General features: G+C 36.1%; 1 protein-coding gene across 1 annotated transcript; it reads left to right on the top strand.

The window, feature by feature from the left end:
• Positions 1-673: 673 nt before the first annotated feature.
• On the top strand, positions 674-4,950 carry LOC111461972 (pectin acetylesterase 12-like). The gene is made up of 12 exons (XM_023105616.1): positions 674-1,273; positions 1,444-1,526; positions 2,016-2,145; positions 2,251-2,324; positions 2,487-2,573; positions 2,650-2,774; positions 2,907-2,967; positions 3,656-3,709; positions 3,830-3,907; positions 3,999-4,104; positions 4,194-4,339; positions 4,410-4,950. Exons 1-12 carry the CDS (start codon positions 1,087-1,089, stop codon positions 4,521-4,523), a joined length of 1,245 nt encoding a protein of 414 aa, XP_022961384.1. The 5' UTR covers positions 674-1,086; the 3' UTR covers positions 4,524-4,950.
• Positions 4,951-22,819: the final 17,869 nt, after the last annotated feature.

Raw genomic sequence — 22,819 nt, 5'->3', positions numbered from 1 at the left:
CTCAATAAACAACTATAAAGGAGGCTTAAGCCATTCAATTATTCATAATAATTTCACCTTTTTTCAATATATTTTTAATTCAACAATAAAAGTAGTTGATGCTTTATTTATTGTTTTAAAAATTATATTGGAGTTGTTATTTTCCCATTTGCTGACTTAAATTCATTTCTTGATTTTAATGAAAGTCATTAAATATATGAGGCAAATTCAGAATTTTATTACTCATAGTTTTGAAATTTTAAAATGGTATAGAAAAGGGAATTTGTGATTTTGAGATAAATTTGGTAGCCTACCTGTGAGTATCACTTTTGACCCAATTTTTTTTTAATGTGCTACAAGGATTGAGATGTAGTTACCTAAATAAGTTCATAAAGATGTTTGAATATTTAATGATACTACACCTTCCTATCACACTTATTTAAACATTTGTCTGTTTATGGAATACTAATTTTCAATAATTCCTCACCATTACATTCATATTTAAAACATTTTTATAAGCTTTTTCTTCCAAATTCAAATTATAATCTAGAACAGTAAAAAAAACAAACACAATTTCTAAAAAAAAATTTGATTAAAGCAGGCAACCGGCAATAAATGAATGAAAAAGAAAAAGAGTTTATAAACAAAATAAAAAAAAAATTTAAAACTAAAAGCAAACAGTTATTATGGGGAGGTAAATGTAAGGCACCGACGTCAGAGATGAGGGAGGAGCGTGGGGTTTGTGCGGTGCCGCCTGGTATTGGTGCTTCGGATCCCACGGTCACAAATGGTTTGACACTGCTGCATAGCTTTTACCTGCTCGTGCCTGCTTAAAGTAAAGCCTTACCGTCCCTCCCTGTAAAGTGTAAGCTCAAAATCCTTTGCATGACAACCCCGGCAAACCTTCTTTCTCAATAATTCATCCTCTCATTTCCCAGCTTCACGCCTTTACAAACCCCCCCTTTGCCGCTCTTATACTAACACTCTACTCTGTTCCGCTTTTCCCATTTCTTCCCCCTTTTGCTTTATTCCCAGATTTCTATAACTGATTCACTTCTACACACTCCAGCCACATTGATTCATACTGTGTGAGGTAGGAGCAGAGCCATGTTCAAGCCTTCGCTCCTTCTGTTTCTCTTAGCACTGTCTTTTACCAAATGGGTTCACGCCTTAAACCCCTACAATCTCTCTGATTCTTCTCTCTTCGACTCTTATGAAACTTCCTTTGCTGCTACCCTTACTCCTCTCATGGTTGGACTCACTCTCATTCAAGGAGCAGATACAAAACAAGCAGGTCCCCTTTTTTATTTCCTGCATTTTCTTTTCTCTGTCTATTGTTGGAGCCTCTTTTTGGGTGCTGATCTGAATCTTCCATCACTTTTTTACTTTTCTTCTTACCCACCTTAGATTTGTTGATGTGAACTTTTGTGTTTGTCTTTGTTTTTCTTTCTTTACCTTGTGCAGTCTGTTTGGATGGCACTTTGCCAGGATATCACCTGCATCGTGGATATGGGTCAGGAGCAAAAAGCTGGCTTCTTCAATTGGAGGTTTGTTCAAACAATGCCACTAAATGAAACATGTTTTGAATTATGGGTCAATCTATTTTCAACTTCATATCCTTTTTATATGTACGTTTCTTTTTTTTCTGTTTTCTTGGTTCTCTTAAACACTCGAGATGGAATCTACATATCCAAGAAATGTTCTCTTAAACATTTTGAGATTTACACTAATCTCCAACTCTTCACCTTCCAGAGGTTTAGAACAGAAGGGTATCCCTCACTCAATGTGTTAGCTCCAGAATCCCTTACTCAATGGTCTTATACTAATAGAGATATTGTCTCTCACTTATCTATCGAATGCGATAAATGGTCGCACTCCCAACACTATTAATATCTTTAGATCATTAACTTCCCAAATGAGACATTAATACCAATCTGTTCAGGATTTTAGTGTTGGCCATGATAATTGCAACATATTCTGCCATCATGCTATTAATGTCCAAACTTTGAGGTCTTAAGTTGAGCATCTGTTGGCAGGGAGGTGGATGGTGTAACAATATCAGGAATTGTGTCTATCGGAAAACAACAAGGCGTGGCTCGTCAAAATTTATGGAGAAGCAGATACCATTTACAGGAATTCTGAGTAACAAAGCTGAAGAAAATCCTGGTTGCTTTTTCATTCTCTTGAACTTATTATTTTTCCCTCACTTCCTGTCTTAGTTTTTCCTCACATTATGTACACTAACAATTACATGTTCATATTTCATTCCAGATTTTTTTAATTGGAACAGAGTGAAGGTTCGTTACTGTGATGGCGCCTCTTTTACTGGGGATTCAGAAAACAAGGTTTGTAAAATATATGTTTCACTTTTCAGTGTCTGTCAATGGCAGTTTCACATCTTGCTATCTAGACGGCCTACCAATAGATTAGTGACTGCTGTGCTATTGTTCTTTCTCTTTTTGCTATCTTGCATTTATCACATTTTGAATAGAGCGAGTATTTTATAGGCTGCACAGTTGCAATTTAGAGGACAGCGGATTTGGATGGCTGCTATGGAAGCATTGAAGGCCGAGGGAATGCGTTTTGCTGAACAGGTCTAGTTTACCTGCCACATTATCTCGGCTTGTTAACTCATTAGTTCTGATTTATGTTTTTTTTTTCATGTTTCAGGCCTTGCTTTCTGGATGCTCTGCTGGAGGTTTGGCATCTATTTTACACTGTGATGAGTTTCGAGACTTATTTCCACAAGCCACTAAAGTGAAATGTCTGAGTGATGCTGGATTATTCCTTGATGTGTAAGTTCTCTTATTCTCTCGTATCCTTTGACTTTGTTCGTTATATTCGTTAGCAATTGCTCCTATGAAAATCATGAGCCACGGCTTTAATTAGATGCTTCTAGTATTCATTAGTTCTTCATGGAATTGCAGGACTGATATATCTGGAGGCCACTACATTAGAAACTTATTTGGTGGTGTGGTGGGCTTGCAGGTACAAAGTTAATCTATCTATCGATTCATGTTTTTCCTTGTTCTAACAATTAATATAACAACATTAAAAAAGAATTACCCTCAATTACTCAACTTTGAGTAATCCACTGGAACTGAGAGTCACAGATTCTTTCTATCTCTTGGAGAACCTCCTCATGTATACCACTTTCTACCATGAACACAAATTGTGTTATCGTTTTGATTTAGATTTTGAAGCATAGAGGATGATAATTTGGTCTTGGAATCTGGTCATTTTATGAAGATGGAAGGAGTAATTGGCACCATTCCTTATTTTCCCCTTCATACTGTGGAAATCATAAAAGTGGTTAGATGAACACGACTCTCCAGAATGGTATGATATTGTCTACTTTGAGCATAAGAGCTTTGCTTTGGGGGTTCCCCCAAAGGCCTCATACCAATGGAAAGAGTATTCTTTGATTATAAACCCATGATCATTCCCTAAATTAGCCGACGTGGGACTTTCACCCAACATCCAACAAAAGTGAGTTTTTCATTTGAAGGTTCATTGAAAAAGTTGTAGAAATTAGGAGGATTAAATGTACTTGTGACGAACCACCCGAACAAGTGAGGAAAGTAAAGAGACGTGAGGAGTTACTTAAGATATATAATTGTTTTCTTTACTAAGAATCTCAGTGTTAAATGATTATGCATTATAATTGTTGTTGCAGGGAGCAGGAGTGAATCTGCCATCCTTCTGTATGAACCATCTCGATCCAACTTCGGTAATTCTTTCCATTCCTACTTTGGTAGTCCCAATATTATTGAAAACTTCAACATGAAGTTCTCATAACCTTTAATTTGGTACGTTGATAAATCACTTTGTGTTCCTCATAATTACTCAGTGTTTCTTCCCACAAAATTTAATTGCTGGAATCAAAACCCCACTGTTTCTAGTGAACGCAGCATACGATTCCTGGCAGGTATATTCTCCTGCGCTGAGAGTGTTGTAACCTTTTTATTTTAAACCTGGATCGGGGTCTGATGAAATGGTCTCTTTCTCTTACTAAACAGCTACAATCTAGTATAGCTCCACCTTCTGTGGATCCGGCTGGGCAATGGCACGATTGTAGGCTGAATTATGCAAAATGTAGCCAACCTCAGATTCAATTTCTTCAAGGTAACATTCTCGGAATGGGATGTGATCAAGCTCTTAACTAACATGTGTTTCTTAGTGACTTACTGTTGCATGTGTGTTTGTTTTAACAGGATTCAGGAACCAAATGTTGGATGCTGTTCGGGATTTCTCAAAATCTTCAGAAAATGGGTTATTTATTAATTCATGCTTTGCTCACTGCCAATCTGAGAGACAGGATACATGGTTCGGCGACAATTCTCCTGTCATCGGAAACAAGGTGAGTTGAGTGTGTAAATATAGTTAGTTAGTGTGAAAATGTGTAACATGTGGGGATTGACAATATGCAGCCAATTGCTCTGGCCGTTGGAGATTGGTACTTCGACCGAGCAGCAGTGAAAGCAGTTGACTGCCCTTATCCTTGCGACACGACCTGCCACCATCTGGTTTTCAGAGCCGCTTAGCATAGCTTAGCTTAGCCTCAACGGCTGGATTCTTCATTTATTTCTCTCTTTCTGTCGTCATGGAACCTGAACACATACTGCAATTTGATTGGGAAGTCAATAAACAAGAAAGAAGAAGGTGGTGAGATCACAAATCTGATCTGCACTCCTTCTGAAACCTTGTTTCAACACACAAGAAGATTAAACAGTTCCTCCATTTGGAAAAGCAGCTTAGAAGCTAAATTAAAAACCACATCTTTATTATTGAATTCAAAGAATTTCAATACAGTTGAACCTAAATGTTCCATTTAGATGTTATGATGTTTCATTCAAGGTAGTTAGTTATGTTATTCTTCCTGTCTGCTTGTTATAATATGTACATCTTATTCTTCCACCATGTTGGGAGGGTATTTATTTTGGATAAATACTCCAAAAGTTTTATTTTTTATTTATTTATGAACAGTGAGATGTTTATTCTATAAAATTATTAGAAGAAAATTGGATGGACAAACATACTAAAAATATTTTATTTATCCTTTGAAACATACTTCATACTTCATAATTAAAATGTCATTATTTTAATATAATTTCACGCCTAAAGAAATGATCTAATCAAACCATCTTTCCATAAAATTGATTACAAATGCTTTCAATTTACTTGCAGCTTTATGCATTTAGTTTAAGTGGTATTAATTCTTTTGTGACATAGTGCTTCAACTTCAACTCAATACTTCATAATTAAATGTTATTATTTTAATATAATTTGTTGTAAACACACAAACTAAAGCTCGGAAATCAATTACATTGTTATACAAATCAACTTGGTTGGCTTTTAGAGGCTTACAAACTAGCCAACTCTAAAAATGACCAAGTTTTTCCAATGCTCTCCTTGTCCACACCCCTTTCCAATACTCTTCCCGACCACAAACTCTACTTCAGTAGTAGACAAAGTAACTGCAAGTTATTTTTTGGAGGATCAAGACACAATTGGTAACTATAAGTTGTTTTTTAGAGGACCAAGACAGCTCATTCACTGAGTAAAAACACATAACCAGAAGTGCTTTTCCTATCATCTACATCTCATGCATAATTACTACTAGTGTTAGGATCGATACTAGTTGTTAGCTCTGATACCAATTGTTAGGATCGCTCAACAACGCACACACTCGATCAAGACGAACACAAAGAACAGGAGAGAGAAAATACAAGGAGGAATATTGGCTGAAGGTTTTGTATTGATGACTTCAGGTATGTACAACAAAATAGAATACAAAGAATGAAGAGAAGTACATTTTGAGAGTTGCCTAATGGGATATATATGGTTTCAATTTATTAGATATAGCTTCCGATTTAAACCTACGAGATATAATCTACCAAATATATCTCTATCAAATCTTTATCAAATATCTACCCAATATATCTCTTATCAAATCTGATATGAACAAAAGACATCAATCCTACAATATACTTCAATGAAGATGTGAAGAAAAGGTTGTCAAAATTATCAAAAGATGTTTCAATTCATGCTACATTGAATAAGAATAAAGTTTGATCGTTGTAAATTTTGGGTGGGTTATAATTTAGAGTAATTTAGAGTTATTCTATTTTAAGACTTTTTATTTAATTTCGGTTACATTTACATAATGGCTAATTATGGCCATAAAGTGTGAATGTTACAACTTTTGTAATGCTTTAATAGTTTCATTTTTTTGAGGCTATATAAAGCCTTGTATGTTTATTTGTAATCAGACTTGGAAAATATATTAAAAGAAGCATTTGTGCTTTTCTTTAGTCAATGGCTAAGTTTCTTTGCAATTCTATGTAGTTTAGATTGCATGTAGAATCATTCAAGCTCGACATGATCAATCTTGCTTGTGGAGTGATTCGAATCTCAATCAAGTGTTCTTGTCTTGAGATATTTGATCAACAAGAATCATTGAAGCTAGACATGATCGAACTTGCTTCTGGAGTGATTTGAATCTCAATCAAGTGTTCTTACCTTGAGATATTCGATCAACAAGGTAATCCGAATCTTATTCCCCTTGTATTGATTCCTTATCTTATCATTTGGTATCAGGGCTTCAGGCTTGTTAGTGAAAGAGGGATTTATTGAATGGTAGATGAGATAATTAAATTTTGAAGAGCAAGAATGCTCTATATATGCACAGAGAATAGAAAGAGATATCTAAAAAAATCTACCTAAAAATCGGTAGAAAATCTGGTAACAAACCAGTAAACAAATCAAAATAAAATCTAATCAAATCAAAAACTAAATTAAATAAAAAACTAGATATAACTTCTAACGGAGATTTAATTAGATACTAACTGACAGCAATCTAAACAAATATGCGATCTTTAACACTCCTCCTTGTTTAGATGCTGTGAACTCCAAGCTTTTTTCTGAACACCCATCTTGCTCCAATTATTTTTCTGTTTATTGCTCCAATTATTTTTCTGTTTAGAGGTCTGTTAAGAATGAGAAATAGAAATAGAATTGGGATCGGAAGTATGATCTTCATTCAGGTTTACCACGTTTAAATAGGATACAAACTATCAACTAATACCTAAAAATAGAAAAAATATATATCTAATTAAATCTGGTAAATAAATAAAATATACGGTTAATCAAATCTATACTAACAACTCCCTAAATATCTAAGATATATTCTAACTAATTATCACGGCAAAATATCCTCTTAATACTCCCCCTCAAGTTGGAGAGTGTATGTCGATCACACCCAACTTGTCCTTCAAAAAGTCAAATTGCTGTCTTCCCAAAGCTTTAGTAAGAACATCTGCCAATTGCATTTTGGTCGAAACATAACACGGTTTGATGATTCCAGCTTGTAATTTTTCTCGAACTATATGACAATCTATTTCAATGTGTTTCGTACGTTCATGAAAAACTGGATTGGCTGCTATATGTAATGCTGCTTGATTATCACAATATAATAATGCTGGTTCGGACAGTGGAACATTCAAGTCTTGAAGAATGTATCTTAACCAAGTTAACTCTAAACAAGTATTTGCCATAGCTCGATACTCGGCTTCTGCTGATGATCTGGACACATTAGTCTGCTTTTTAGACTTCCAAGTTAACTCTAAAGAGTAATCTGCTTTGAACTGAGTGTAGCCTGCATTTTGTATAGTTGTAGAAAATATGGAGAACCAATTGCGAGAAGCCTGTTTTAATCCATAAAGAGATTTATGGAGCCGACATACTGTATTCTCCCCCTGTCGGCGAAGACCTGGTGGTAAAGACATATAAACTTCCTCGTCTAGATTACCATGGAGAAAGGCATTTTGAACATCCAACTGATGGGTGAACCATTTTCGAGCAGCAGCAACAGTGAGTAAGCAACGAAGTGTAGTAAGTTTCGCTGTAGGGGAAAATGTTTCTGTGTAATCAATACCTTCAACCTGAGTGTACCCCTTTGCTACTAGTCGAGCTTTATAACGTTCAACAGAACCATCAGAGTTGTATTTAATTTTGTACACCCAACGACAACCAATAGCTTTATGACCAAGTGGTAGAGGAACGAGAGACCATGTATGATTACGTTCCAAAGCTGCAATTTCATCATTCATAGCCTGCTGCCATAACGGGTCGCCAACTGCCTCGTCATAGGTTTTAGGTTCTGTCTGGGATGTAATAAGAGCTAGAAAAGCACGTTGAGTAGGAGAAAAACGAGAGAATGAAAGGTAATGATGAAGGGGATACCTGGTGCCAGTGCCGGGACTTGAGCTAGAGGTTAAATGATTGACTCCAGAAGACATCTCATAATCCTTATGCCAAGCTGGAGGCTGTTTAGTACGAGTAGAACGTCGAAGTGGAGCTGATGTATCAGGTGGGATAGGATTGGAATTAGTGGGCGAATCTGGAGAAGGTGGAGGAGACGACGGAGTAGTAGGTGAAGGGATAGGAGGTGAAGGAGGAGTAGGAGGTGAAGGAATAGGAGGTGAAGGAGGAGTAGGAGGTGAAGGAATAGAAGGTGGAGGATGGATGTTTGAGTAGGATGGATCATGAAGTGGTACAATAAGAGTCGAAGGAGCTAATGTCGAAGTTTGTGAAGCTGATGAAAAAGGAAAATCATCTTCACAAAATTTGACATCACGGCTGATAAAGAATGTGTGAGATTGCATGTCATACAACTTGTAACCTTTATGACCACAAGGATATCCTACGAAAACACAAGGAGTTGCCCTAGGTTCAAATTTTTGCTTAGGATGTACTATAGTTGCATAACATTTACAACCAAAAACTTTAAGATGATGAAATGTAGGTGGTCGTTTGTAGAGTGCTTCAAAGGGTGTCTTGTTAGATAATAATGGTGATGGCGTTCTATTTATAAGATAAACAGCCGTTAAAATGCACTCTCCCCAAAAATTAAGTGGAACCTGTGACTGAAAAAGAAGAGACCTAGCTACATTTAGGATATGGCGATGCTTGCGTTCTACGACTCCATTTTGTTGTGGAGTATAGACACAAGTGCGCTGAAATTCAATACCACAAGAAGTAAAGAATGGTTGCAAAGATAGGAACTCAGTCCCATTGTCTGATCGAACTATCTTGATAGTAGTATGAAATTGAGTTTGAACGAATTTAACAAAGTTCATTAACAAATGATGTACTTCTGACTTATGTTGCATTAAAAAAACCCAAGTACATCGAGTAAAATCATCAACAATAGTGAGAAAAAAACGCAAACCAGAATGGGTAGGAATTTTATGTGGTCCCCAAACATCACAATGTATCAGATCAAAAGCAGAATGGGTTGTTATTGAACTTCTTGGGAAAGACAACCTAGTTTGTTTTGCTAACGGGCAGATACTACAATTATGAGAATAACTCGCATTATTAAGATGCAATTGATCAGCTAGAAATTTGAAACGAGAAAAGGAAGGATGACCTAGGCGTAAATGCCACAAATCAGATGACTGAGATACTTGATGAGCTGAAGACTTGATTGGAGATGAAGAAATATGATAGAGACCTCCAAATTGTTTACCCGGGCCAATCATCTTCCCCGTAGCCAAGTCCTGCATAACACAAGAATCAGGATAGAAGGTGACATAACATTTCAAGTTATTGGTAAGTTTGCTGATCGACATTAGGTTTAAATTGAATGAAGGCACACATAAAACGTTGTTTAATTTAAGGTTAGGGCTAAGTAAAATATTGCCAGTATGTGACACACGTGCTGTCTCACCATTAGGCAAATTTATTGTAGACATGATGGCAGCCTTTGGTTCAGTCATAACAGAAGATTTTGATACTATATGATCCGTAGCTCCACTATCGAGAATCCATGAATTAGAACTCGCAGAGTTAATAGATAATGTAGATATGGGAAACAAACCTGCAACATTGATGTGATTGTCAGAATTACCAGAAGGGTGATGATTGATTGCAGATAAGGCTTGTGCTATCTGTCGTAATTGCTCAAAAGAAAAATTTGGAATGGAATTAGGTGACTGTTCTTCTGTATTCAACTGTGAAACATCGGCCATATTTGCAGATGATCGATATCCACGGTTATTGTGTTGATTGTCTTGTCTTGTCTTTCCAGAATTATTTTTCTGTCGACACCGATCTTCTGTATGGCCCCTTCTATCACAAAACTTACAGTGAAACTTAAGAATTCGACACTCATTAATTGTATGACCGCTTTTATTGCAGTGTTTACACAATTTGTCCTTGGCGAATTTTGAATATATTGTTTTCTTTTGCACTGCTGATGCAATCGAGATTTTCTCAGTAGGTTCGGAAGTTACCTGACGCTGCATCTCTTCTTGTACAAGTAATGAATAGGCTTGCCTCACATTAGGTAATGGAGACATCATCAATATGTTAGATCTCACCGTTTTATAAGACTGATTGAGCCCCATGAGCAATTGCATCAACTTGTCTTCTTCGCGTTGATCAATATGTATTTGACGTTGATTACAGGTAAATGGTGTGCGGTACGCTTCCAGTTCATCCCAGAGTGCTTTGAGCTTGGTGAAATATGTTGACAGTGCCATGGTTCCTTGTGACATCGTTGCTATCGAGTTTTGTATTTGAAAAATTGCTGGAGCATTCTTTTGTGAGAATTGATCGTGAAGATCAACCCACACTTGATGAGCTGTCTTGGCGTGAATAATGCCTTTAGCGATATCTGCTTCAACGGAATGAGTTAACCAAGATATTATCATACTGTTGCACTGATTCCAGAGTTCGAATTCGGTTGAATTTGCATCTTGGGACGGTTCCTCAATTGTGCCATCAATGAAGCCAATTTTCTTCTTGGCAATAAGAGCATGCATAACTGATTTACTCCAGGATTGATAATTTGCTCCATTTAATTTGATTGGAACAAGTGAATATCCTGGCTGATCAGAGTGATGAATATAGTACGGATGTGTTAAATCAACATCCGAAATTTTGAAGCTAGATTTGGCTGATTCCGCCATAAAGGAAATTTTGATATTTAAGAACACCAAGATCGGTGCTCTGATACCATGTTAAGAATGAGAAATAGAAATAGAATTGGGATCGAAAGTATGATCTTCATTCAGGTTTACCACGTTTAAATAGGATACAAACTATCAACTAATACCTAAAAATAGAAAAAATATATATCTAATTAAATCTGGTAAATAAATAAAATATACGGTTAATCAAATCTATACTAACAACTCCCTAAATATCTAAGATATATTCTAACTAATTATCACGGCAAAATATCCTCTTAATAAGGTCGATCAACCAACTCCCAGATTTTGTTTTTCTCGATCACCGAGAGCTCCTCCTCTGACAGGTGCATCATCAATCAAAACATCTTGTCGTTCATCTTCAGACCCTTCTAGTTGTTTATCTTCAGACTCTTCTAACATGCAAACTTCAAATGGTGTGAGAACCTTCACATCTTTTGTTGAAATTCGACTTTGCAAGCACACAACAGTGTTTGCTGCTTTTCCCCAAAAACGTTTTGGAAGATCCTTCTTATGAAGCATGCGTCTCGTCATCTCCATTATGAATCTATTCCTCCTTTTACTAACGTCATTCTGTTGAGGAGTGTATGGTGCTGTCAATTGATGTTCAATTCCAGCCTTTAAACAAAACCTGTTAAAAGTTTCTAAAGTGTACTCCTTGCTATTATCTGACTTTATAGTCTGAATCAAGCATGCACCTTCATTCTCAACTTTGGTTTTGAATTTCCAAAATCCACCCTCAACTTCTGACTTTTGCTTTAGCAAGAATATCCAACACATTCTTGTTAGTTCATTAATAAAAGCAATGTAATAAAGATTACCATTTAGTGATGGTGTTCGCTGAGGACCACAAAGATCAGCATGAACCAGTTGCAGCTTTTCAGAGCCTCTCCATGCCTGTTTAGGAAAGGGTTGCCTATGTTGCTTCCCAAAATTACAAGCACGGTAAGGAGACATGTCATCATCAATGTCAGTGAGTTCTTCTACCAGCTTCTTTGACTGTATCTGAAGCAAACCTCGATGATGAAAGTGCCCAAGTCTTTTGTGCCAAGTCCCAGTGGCACGAGCTCTAGATATAAAGGTCGTTGGATTTAGAGCAAAGCCTTTTCCTTTCATTTTGACGTTGAACAAGTCTTTGCCACTAGCATCTTTGATCAAGCACCGCTTATTCTCAAACAACACTTTATAACCTTTATTAAGTAACTGACCAACGCTCAAGAGATTTTGATCAATTTTAGGCACAAATAAAACATCTGGAATAAATTTTGTACCTTCATAGCTTGTTATAGCTACTGTGCCTTTTCTCTTGACTTCCAAGTGTTCACCATTGCCAATCCTCACTCTCTTATCTTCGGTGTCTCTTAATTCCTCAAAAGACTCCTTGTCATATGTCATGTGATTTGTGCACCCACTGTCAATCACCCAGCTCTCGCTTGATTCTTTGCTTGAGGAAGAAGTGACCATAAACAATTGATCTTCTTCTTCTTCTTCTTGATCAATGACCTGTGCATCTACTTCTTTCACCAGATTTTTGGCTTTGCAGATTACAGCTTCATGTCCAAGTTGATTGCATTTGGAGCAGAAGGCGTTAGGTCTTCTCCAACACTTGTATGGTGGATGACCTTTCTTCCCACAATGGCGGCAAGGTGGATAGGATTTTTTGAAACCTCCTCCTTTTGTCTTTTGATAATTAGCAGATGAATCTCCATACGTCAATTGATTTTTGAAATATTTGTTGTTTTTATACCTGTGGCTGTCTTGATGCTTAACAAGTAAGGCATCTTCAATCACCCCTTCTTGTCTCATAGACCTCCTTTGCTCTTGCGCTTGTAAAGCATTCATGAGCTCTGTAAGAGAAATCTTTGGCAAGTCTTTGGTGTTCTCTAGAGTAGTAATGGTGGCTTCAAACTTCTCTGGAAGAGTGACTAGCAGCTTTTCAACGATCCTGGAATCATTTAATACAGAACCAAGCAATCTCACCTTGTTGGCGATGCTGAGAAGTCTGTCAAAGTACTCTTTTACCGACTCTGACTCCTTCATCTTCTGCAACTCGAAATCCCTGATCAAATTCAGAACTTTCATTCCACGAATCCTCTCATCTCCTTCATATTCAGCCTTGAGATAATCCCATATTTCTTTTGCTGTTTTGAGGGACATTATTCGCATGAAGATCATTTCAGATACAGCGGCAAATAGGCAAGCTTTTGCCTTTGATTTTCTTGTATTCTTTTCCTTCTGTAATTTGATTTGTGCTACAGTAGGATTTGCTGGAAGCGGAGGGACCTCGTAATCCTCTTCTATTGCTTCCCAAAGATCCAAGGCCTCCAAATAAGTCTCCATACGAACTGCCCACATTTGATAATTGTCTCCATCGAAGACTAGTGGTGCAACAGCTGAAAAACTTGATTCTCCCATTTTGATCTCACAGACCCCTTAAGAAGATAGCTCTGATACCAATTGTTAGTGAAAGAGGGATTTATTGAATGGTAGATGAGATAATTAAATTTTGAATGCTCTTATATACACAGAGAATAGAAAGAGATATCTAAAAAATCTACCTAAAAATCTGCAGAAAATCTGGTAACAAACTAGTAAACAAATCAAAATAAAATCTAATCAAATCAAAAACTAAATTAAATAAAAAACTAGATCTAACTCCTAACGGAGATTTAATTAGATACTAACTGACAGCAATCTAAACAAATACGTGATCTTTAACAAGTGGCTAAGTTTCTTTGCAATTCTATGTAGTTTAGATTGCATGTAGAATCATTCAAGCTCGACATGATCAATCTTGTTTGTGGAGTGATTCGAATCTCAATCAAGTGTTTGTTGGGTTTTATGTCCTAAAACTCATAGTATGTAAACAAAGATATATTCTATTTTCAATAAAGTTATTATTGATGTTTATTCAGTAAAAATTGTTATNCATCTTGATGAAAAACCTTGAGAAAAACTTCTCACAAACACTCTTTTTCACATATACAAAATCCCTCCCAAGTTTAGTCACTCACCGGATTCCACAATCCCGTTCTAAGGCCGGAGGATAGTGGAGAAAACACTAGTGGTGGTTCGAAACCGGTTCGTGAGGCAAAAGGAGTTTGAACTACAAAAGGTTAGTATTTAAACTCATTAAGTTTTAATACTTATGAACATGCTAGTAATTTACAATAATTGATGTTCTAAAAGTGCCTAAGATCCAAATTGCTTCCGCATGTGTTATATTAACACCAACAGTGTTCTTGTCTTGAGATATTTGATCAACAAGAATCATTGAAGCTAGACATGATCGATCTTGCTTCTAGAGTGATTTGAATCTCAATCAAGTGTTCTTGCCTTGAGATATTCGATCAACAAGGTAATCCGAATCTTATTCCCCTTGTATTGATTCCTTATCTTATCATTAATGATATGAACAAAAGACATCAATCCTACAATATACTTCAATGAAGATGTGAAGAAAAGGTTGTCAAAATTATCAAAAGATGTTTCAATTCATGCTACATTGAAGAAGAATAAAGTTTGATTGTTGTAAATTTTGGGTGGGTTATAATTTAGAGTAATTTAGAGTTATTGTATTTTAAGACTTTTTATTTAATAAATGCATCCCTTCCAGAAGTCGGGGTTTGTTGCACGTATTAGCTCTAGAATTACTACGGTTATCCGAGTAGCAAATACCATCAAACAAACTATAACTGATTTAATGAGCCATTCGCAGTTTCACAGTCTGAATTAGTTCATACTTACACATGCATGGCTTAATCTTTGAGACAAGCATATGACTACTGGCAGGATCAACCAGGTAATCCGAATCTTATTCCCCTTGTATTGATTCCTTATCTTATCATTTGGTATCAGAGCTTCAGGCTCAAGATCGGATATATGTTTCCTTTGCATTTCTTCTCAATTTGATTTTTATTTATTTTCATCTTTTTAGTTTTTAATCGACCCAAAGATCTTCCAAATATATCTCTACTAGATCTAGGCATCAAGCTCCATATCCCAACAACTAGTATATGCTATCAACTCTCTATTATCCCTTTTTCGATAAAGAACTCCCGAATCGATAGTACCTTTTAAGTATCTCAGCACTCTTTTTGCCGCTTACAAATGCAACTCAGTTGGATTTGCCATAAATTTGCTAATGAGAGACATTAAATACATTAAATCCGGCCTTGTTTTAGTTAGATACATTAAACTTCTAATCAATTGTTTGTACATGGTACTTGACCTTGACTCCTTTACTTGACCTTGACTCCTTTATCAGTCTACCCCTAGGAACAATAGGATTCTTCCCACGGTTACTCTTCTCCATATTAAACTTCACCAAAGCTTTATTGGCATACTTTTTCTTAACTAATATAAATGCATTTAGGATTTAGTAAAACCTCTCTACCGATAAAATATTTTATTTTTCCCAAATCAGACATTTCAAATTTAAGTTTCATAGAATTCTTGAACTTATCAAACATACTCTCATCATTATTAGTAAAAATTAGATCGTCAATATATAGGCTGAAAATCAAAATTTTACCTCCATCTCTTGTTTGTATGAATAAAGTATGGTCACAATAGCATTTCTCAAATCATTCTCTAACAAAATGTGCTTCAATTTGATTGTACCATGCATAAGAATGTTTGATTAATCCACCACATGTGCGAAAGTTATCTTGTTTATAATAAAATAAATTACAAGGATATAGAAGAGTAATAAATGGAAAGATACCTATGGTAGGAAGAAGGCAAATGGCAAAAAAGAAAGACGACAAAATGGCAAAAAAGAAAGCATTCATTCCCCTTCTATATCTTGCATCTATGGTATTTTTGCCAAGGTGGATCTCTCTTTTATTTAATAAAAGCCTAGAATCTTGGGTTACTAATTGGTGGAATACTGGTCCATCCGAATTTTTTTTGAATGATATTCAAGAAAAGAGTATTATAAAAAAAGTTAGAGAATTAGAGGAACTCTTTCTCTTGGACGAAATGTTAAAGGAATACCCAGAAACACATCTACAAAAGCTTCGTATCGGAATCTACAAAGAAACGATCCAATTGATCAAGATGCACAATGAGGATCGTTTTCATACGATTTTGCACTTCTCGACACATCTACTAGATATTTGCCTTATAATAAAATATCAAATATGATATATATGTAAACTATAATTTATTATTAAATATCCTTAACAATGCACGTAAAGCTTGTTTAAGGTTATATAAATGTCTTCTTCAATTTTATACTCTTCACATTTTTTTTCACAACTTTGTGGTTGAACAAACACGGCTTAATTCTCCATACAAGAAAGCACTTTTCACATCAAGCTGATACACGCTCCAACTATTTTGAGTTGCTAAAGCAATTATGATTCAAATAGTATCCCACGTTGCAAAAAATGGAAGCACATCAGTATAGTCTATAATATGTTATTGTGCATACTCTTTTGCCACTAACCTAGCCTTATACTTGTCAACTTCGCCATTTTCGTTGAATTTAGTTTTGAAAACTCACTTGACTCCAATCTTCTTGATTTCCTTGGGCACATTTCCCAACTCTTCATTTTTTACTTTGAATAGTTTCTTCAAAGGTAGTCAGATCTGCACTTGAGGTTAATAGAACTAAATTGGTATGTTGAGCTTCTTCAGAAAATTCTCCTTGCTTACATAATCTTCCATCCATAACGGTGCTTCTCTGTTTCTCCCTTTTAGTGTACTTTATTCAGATGTTGAAGAATTTGCTTTAGATGATTCACTTGAAGATATACTTCTCCTTCTTCTACTACCACCTCCTCTTCAGGTTCTTCCTCACTTTGGTCATGTTTGCTTACTTCTGTATTACTATCTTTCCATTCGAGGGTATCAAGTCTAGCTTCTTCATTTAGCTTTTGATTTTTATATAATCAGATGCTACCTTAGGATAAGATTAAGATAACCCTTTATTTTTAAGTAATCATGTGGCTACCCTAAGATAAAACAAGCTCCTAGTAAGCATTTAGTTTTTAAGTAACCAGAAAGCTACCTTTAGATAAGCTTTAAAACAACTCTGGACAAGGATGCTACCTTCAAAACAACTCTGGACAAGGATGCTACCTTCAATCCAAATAAGCTTTAGGTAGCTTTGATTTTTAAGTAATCATATGCTACTCTAAGGATAAGGATCAAGAAGTAAGTTTTAGATAGCCTTTGATTTTGAAGTAACCAATATGATACTCTAAGGCTAAGGATCAAGTAAGTAATAGATAGCCTTTGATTTTCATGTAATCAATATGCTATCTCAAGGACATAAATCAAGTCAAGCATGTTTCACACAATCGGCCCTAAAGTAGCACTATATAAACTAAGGCCATAAAATATGAAGGTTGCTAAGCACCACGCAAGAAACAAGAACCAAAAATAAGAACAAGATTAGGAAAATGAATAAGTGTTCCTAACACATCTTAAGGTCACGATTAAGAACTTATGAGTAAGCTACTTATTGAGTTTTAGTACTCCCTCCATGTTTTTTTGGGTGACAAGAAGAAGCTGATCTAGGATAGATGCAGATTTGAAGCAAATGTCGTACAGGGCCGCACCATGTTTCAACTATTTAATGTTTTAAGTTGTTTTGTCTCCCTAAATGTATTCTACTTTAGTTTAAAAATCATTCACATTTTGTTTTTCAAGTATAATTATCTATTGATGAGTTTTTGTGAAAAGAGGAAGATTCCAAGAAATAATAATGATACGAAAGAAGTGGAGATGAAATAGGAAGCGAGGGGGAAACGGGGGTTGGTTGGTAAATGACATAAATGACCTTGGATGGGAAAAATATTACATCAATACTAATAAACGTTGATTTGACAACTCAATGATATAACGAAAATCACAATAAATTAATGGTACATTTAAAACCTAAGAAGAAGACAAAGGTGTGATAATTAAAAGTCTTTTCATAAATAATAATTTCAAAACTCAACAATATATTTAAAGATATGACCACACATTATGCCTTGAAAGTTCTCTCTTTATGTTGTATCATAAATAATAATCACATTATATTTGCAAACTTCCTCTTAAATCATCCATTATTCAAAACTTTAATTTAATCAAATATTATTTAGAAAGGAAATGACATTACACAAGTTGAAAGTCTCCCCTTCTACATATCATTTTAAATCACTATCAATTTGAAGTTTTGGGTGATAGAAAACAGTAATTGGAAAAGATGCGTCCATGTTGTTGTTGTAGCATGTCTGGGGTCAGAGGAGGCCACATAATTGTGCAAAAACAAAATGAAGTCTTCTCCACAAAACTCTCAACCATTTTCAGTGATTTTATGTGTTTAGAAAGAAGTTTGTTTTTGATCTAAGGTCTTCCATTGTTTGAACTCTTTGAATGCTTGAGAATCATCCCTTTGATGCTTTTCCAGCAACTCATTTGGTTTGGAATGTTGGTCTGAGGTAACCAAAGCATCCGGAAAGGTAACCAAACCTCTGGTTGGGCACTTGATTTTGGAGTTTCTTTACCTTTCACCTGTCGAAGAACAATGTCACTTACATTTAGAATGAGTGTTCCATAGTCTGTTAGATCCATTAATTCCTTTTCTTCTTCAGTCACAGAGGCTTGAATCTTGGAGGGATCTTGAATTGCGCCAGAATGGCCTTAATTTTGGCTACACATACCTAGAACTCACCCTTTCCATGTCGTCATACGTCGCAACAACCATTCTTCAATTTTCAACAAAATGATTCTTGAATATTTACCGGCTCTTACCACACTTGCTAGTGCTAGATGTCACTATCATGCTAATAGTTGTGGCATGCAAGTGTCATCTGTCAAGTGTCATCTGTCAAGTTATTTCAAGGATCGAGAGAAGTGTTATGGCACTATCAAAAGAAGAACGGTACATCATTTAACATACATGGGAGAGAGGACAATACTTTTAAGCTAAGGTGAGAATAAGAACCTAAGAAATAATGTGAGTTTTGATAAATGGGTCCAGAGTTAAGTTTGTTTAAGTAAAAATATAAACTCTCCACCCGGTGTAAGCTCCACATTGTGTCTTAGAATATATTATAGGAGAACTATGGAGTTGGCTCTCCATAACGCCTAAGTCTCATGGCCTAAGTGAGCCACTCCATGGCATATGTGTGTCATGGCAAAAGTGTGTGCATTGCAAGACGAGATTCTTGAATATTTTCGTTGAGAATGAGTTCATAGAGAAATGACTCATTATTGACATGGAAGAATCCATGCCTAAAAAATGATCGAATGAATGAATATCTAAAAGTTTTGAATACGAAATTAACTCAGGGGTTGATTCTTGATAATAACATTTGAGTGAGCTACAAAAGTAAATAATATCGTGACGCCCCTAGTGATATCATGAAACATTAGTGCGACTCAATAGATTTTTTTTTTTTTTGTTGGTACAATACTTGTTCGAATTGTCTCAATAAGTGCTTGAATGAAAATGTTAAGCCTCGGATGTTATAAGCTTGTTTTGACCAACAAATGGTTCAAACTAAACTCAGTGAAGTTTGGAGTTGATGGAGAAACATGGAGACTGTGTCATCGAGAACCAAGATACTGAAATGAGATGCAACATTGTGTTTGAAGAACTTTGACATAGAGTAAAGATAGACTGAACCTTAAGACTTGACCTAGAGTAGAGGTAAGTCGTTTAGAAATGAAGAAAAATACAAGTGACTTGTATGACAAAGTAAAGCTGTGTTAAATATGAAGTGAAGCTTGGTTGAGGAAGAAAGGATCTCACCTAAGGTCCAACGAAGTAAAAAAAAAAAAAAAAAAGCAATGAAGTATAACGAGGTTTGAATTCTTCATTAGATTGATCATGATTGTATATATATTCATGGCACTGCACGATTAGAAGAGTACGACTGTTATAATAGATACGAGACAAAACAAGAAGCTAACACATAAACCTTACACGTTGCATAATAAATAAACACTTCTACATGCAACCAAGCCCTAAACCGAAGAGCAATAAGGATCACTCAAGAAAGGCAAGACTACTTAGGATTGTTGGAGGGAGTTCACATTAGTAAATTAGGGAATGAATTAGGGAATGATTATGGTTTATAAGTAAAGGACACATTTCCCAAGACTACTATTGCTTATGTTCTCCAAAAGCCTAGAGCATAACTATGAGAGCTTATATCATACCATTGTGGAGATCTGTTAAGTCTCTTGAAAGCTCTCGCGAATAAAGAAGAAGATTTCTCACACAAATCAAGTACACAATTCAAAGGGGAATACACCAAAACAATGCACACAATTCTCTACTCTCAACTCTGTTTTGTAAAGATTTTTCAAACCCAATTCTCCAATTTAACTTTGTGATCTATATGCTTGTTGATTTCAGCCTTTTGAAATCGCAAACAGCTTTTAAAAGTTTTTATCGTGTTGGGATATGGAGCCTGATGCCTAGATCTGGTAGAGATATATTTGAAAGATATTTGGTAAAGATATGATAGAGATATATATGGTAGATATTTGGTAAAGATTTGATAGAGATATATTTGTTAGATTATATCTCGTAGGTTTAAATCTTTGAAAGCTATATTTAGTAAATTGAAACCATATATATACCTCATTAGGCCGTGCTCTCAAAACATACTTTTCTTCATTCTCTGTATTCTATTGTGTTGTACATACATGAAGTCATCAATAATAAAATCTTTAGCCATCATTCTTCCTTGTATTTTCTCTCTCCTATTCTTTGTGTTCATCTTGATCGAGTGTGTGCGTTGTTGAGCGATCCTAACAGTTGGTTTCAGAGCTAACAACTGGTATTAGAGCGAGGCGAAATTTACCACGATTTGTGAAGATGGAAATTTCAAAGATTGGAATTGAAAAGTTTGATGGATCCGATTTTAGTTTCTGGAAGATGCAAATTGAAGATTGTTTGTACCAGAAAGGTCTTCACGAACCCTGTTGGGGGTGAAGCTGAATACTATGACCACGGAGCAATGGAAGCTCAAAGATCGTCAAGCCTTAGGGTTGATCCGGTTGACGTTGTCCAAAAACGTGGCGTTCGATATTATCAAGGAGAAGACAACGTCAGATCTATTAAAGGCGCTGTAGAATATGTACGAGAAATCGTCGGTTATGAACGAGGTGTATTTGATGTGGAGGCTGTTTAATCTACAAATGTCTGAAGGTGGATCTGTTACTGGTCATATAAACGAATTCAATATGATTACAAGTCAACTAAGTTCAGTGGATATTAATTTCGAAGATGAAATTAAGGCATTGATTTTGATGTCATCTTTACCCGAGTCGTGGGATACTATTGTTGCCGCGATAAGTAGTTCACGAGGATCTGATAAACTAAAGTTTGATGAAATTCTAGATGTAGTTCTTAGCGAAAATATTCGCAAACGGAAAATTGGAGATTCATTAAGCAATGCTCTCAGTGTCGATCGAAGGAGAAGAAATAAATCAAAGGGACCAAACAATGGGCGATCAAAATCAAGGAACCGAGAAAAATCTCCAAACAAACGTTAAGTGTTGGAGTTGTGGAGAAAAATGTCACTTTCGAGCAGATTGTACAAAGAGGAAGCAGAATCACAAATTAGAAGATGACGATGATTCGATACATTCAGCAGAAGATATTGGGGATGCTCTAATCCTTAGCGTGGACAATCGGATTGAATCCTAAATTTTGGATTCAGGTGCATCTTTTCATTCATCTCCAAATAAAGAGTTGTTTCAAAATTTCAAGTCTGGAAGTTTTGGGAAGGTGTATCTTGCCAACAACAAAGATTTGAAGATCAAAGGAAAATGGGATGTCTGCATAAAAACTTCAACAGGAAATCAGTGGACATTACAGGATGTCAAATATATCCTAGTCTCAAGAAGAACCTGATCTCTATTGGTCAGTTGGATAGCACAGGTTATGCAACAAAGTTTGAGAAGAGTTCATGGAAGATTGTGAAGGGTGCTATGGTGGTAGCACGTGACACAAAATCTGGAACTTTGTACACCACTGTAGGGTGTATGGACATGGCTGTTTTGATGTCCCACATTGGTTGGGGAGTAGAACAAACCACCATTTATAAGGGTGTGGAAACCTTCCCCTAGCATATGCGTTTTAAAGTCTTGAGGGGAAACCCGAAAGGGAAAGCTCAAAGAGGATAATATCTACTAGCGGTGGATCTGGGCTGTTACAAATTTGGTATCAGAGCAGCCAGGTTATAGGTCCTGTAGACATTTAGGATAGAAAGTCGTATCCTCTGTGACCACGCTCGTCAAACACATGCCACTCATGACCAGATGTTCTCACGTGATGGAAACATAGAGACAAAAGTCAAGCTAGTATTTATAGAGTATACCATGACCTTCTATGGCGTTATAATCGCACATTATCTAGAAGATGCGCTATGAAGTAATTGTAACCATAGTCCTTTTCTTTCTGTTGTGGTAGATAATGGCACCCAAGAGACGTGAACCTTATGTTGGGCTCGAACCCAGAAGGGGAAGAAGAGAGGAAATTCAGGACACCCCGGTTCCAACACCTGACGTAGAACAACCTGAATTTGAAGAGGAGGTTGGGGATACGCCCCAAACTAGCGAGGGGACCGTACCACAGCCATCAAGAACAAAAAGACGCCAAAGGAAGGCCAAGGCTCGAAGGCTGCTCGATACACCCCCTACTGCTCCCTTCTCTAAGGAGGTCCCATTGGTTCCAACCACTAGTACAGAAGTCCCACTAAACTAGTCGTTAGCCATGCCCACAGTAGAGATGTTTCAGATGTTCATGATGACCTCGATGGAGAATTAGGCTCTGACGAACCAAATGATACAGACCATGATGGCTAATCAGTGAATAGGGCAAGGGGCCA

The sequence above is a fragment of the Cucurbita moschata genome, unplaced genomic scaffold (assembly GCF_002738365.1).
Source record: "Cucurbita moschata cultivar Rifu unplaced genomic scaffold, Cmos_1.0 Cmo_Scf00026, whole genome shotgun sequence".
Classification (NCBI taxonomy): domain Eukaryota; kingdom Viridiplantae; phylum Streptophyta; class Magnoliopsida; order Cucurbitales; family Cucurbitaceae; genus Cucurbita; species Cucurbita moschata.
The sequence above is the reverse complement of the archived record's forward strand: the minus strand, read 5'-3'. Positions and strand labels throughout refer to the sequence as shown.

What these genes read in the sequence shown, in the direction of transcription:
- LOC111461972 (XM_023105616.1), top strand. Translation starts at nt 1,087, where the DNA reads ATGTTCAAGCCTTCGCTCCTTCTGTTTCTCTTAGCACTGTCTTTTACC. An exon ending in AGCAGATACAAAACAAGCAG is followed by an intron (nt 1,274 to 1,443) that starts GTCCCCTTTTTT and finishes TACCTTGTGCAG; the next exon opens with TCTGTTTGGATGGCACTTTG. An exon ending in TCAGATTCAATTTCTTCAAG is followed by an intron (nt 4,105 to 4,193) that starts GTAACATTCTCG and finishes TTGTTTTAACAG; the next exon opens with GATTCAGGAACCAAATGTTG.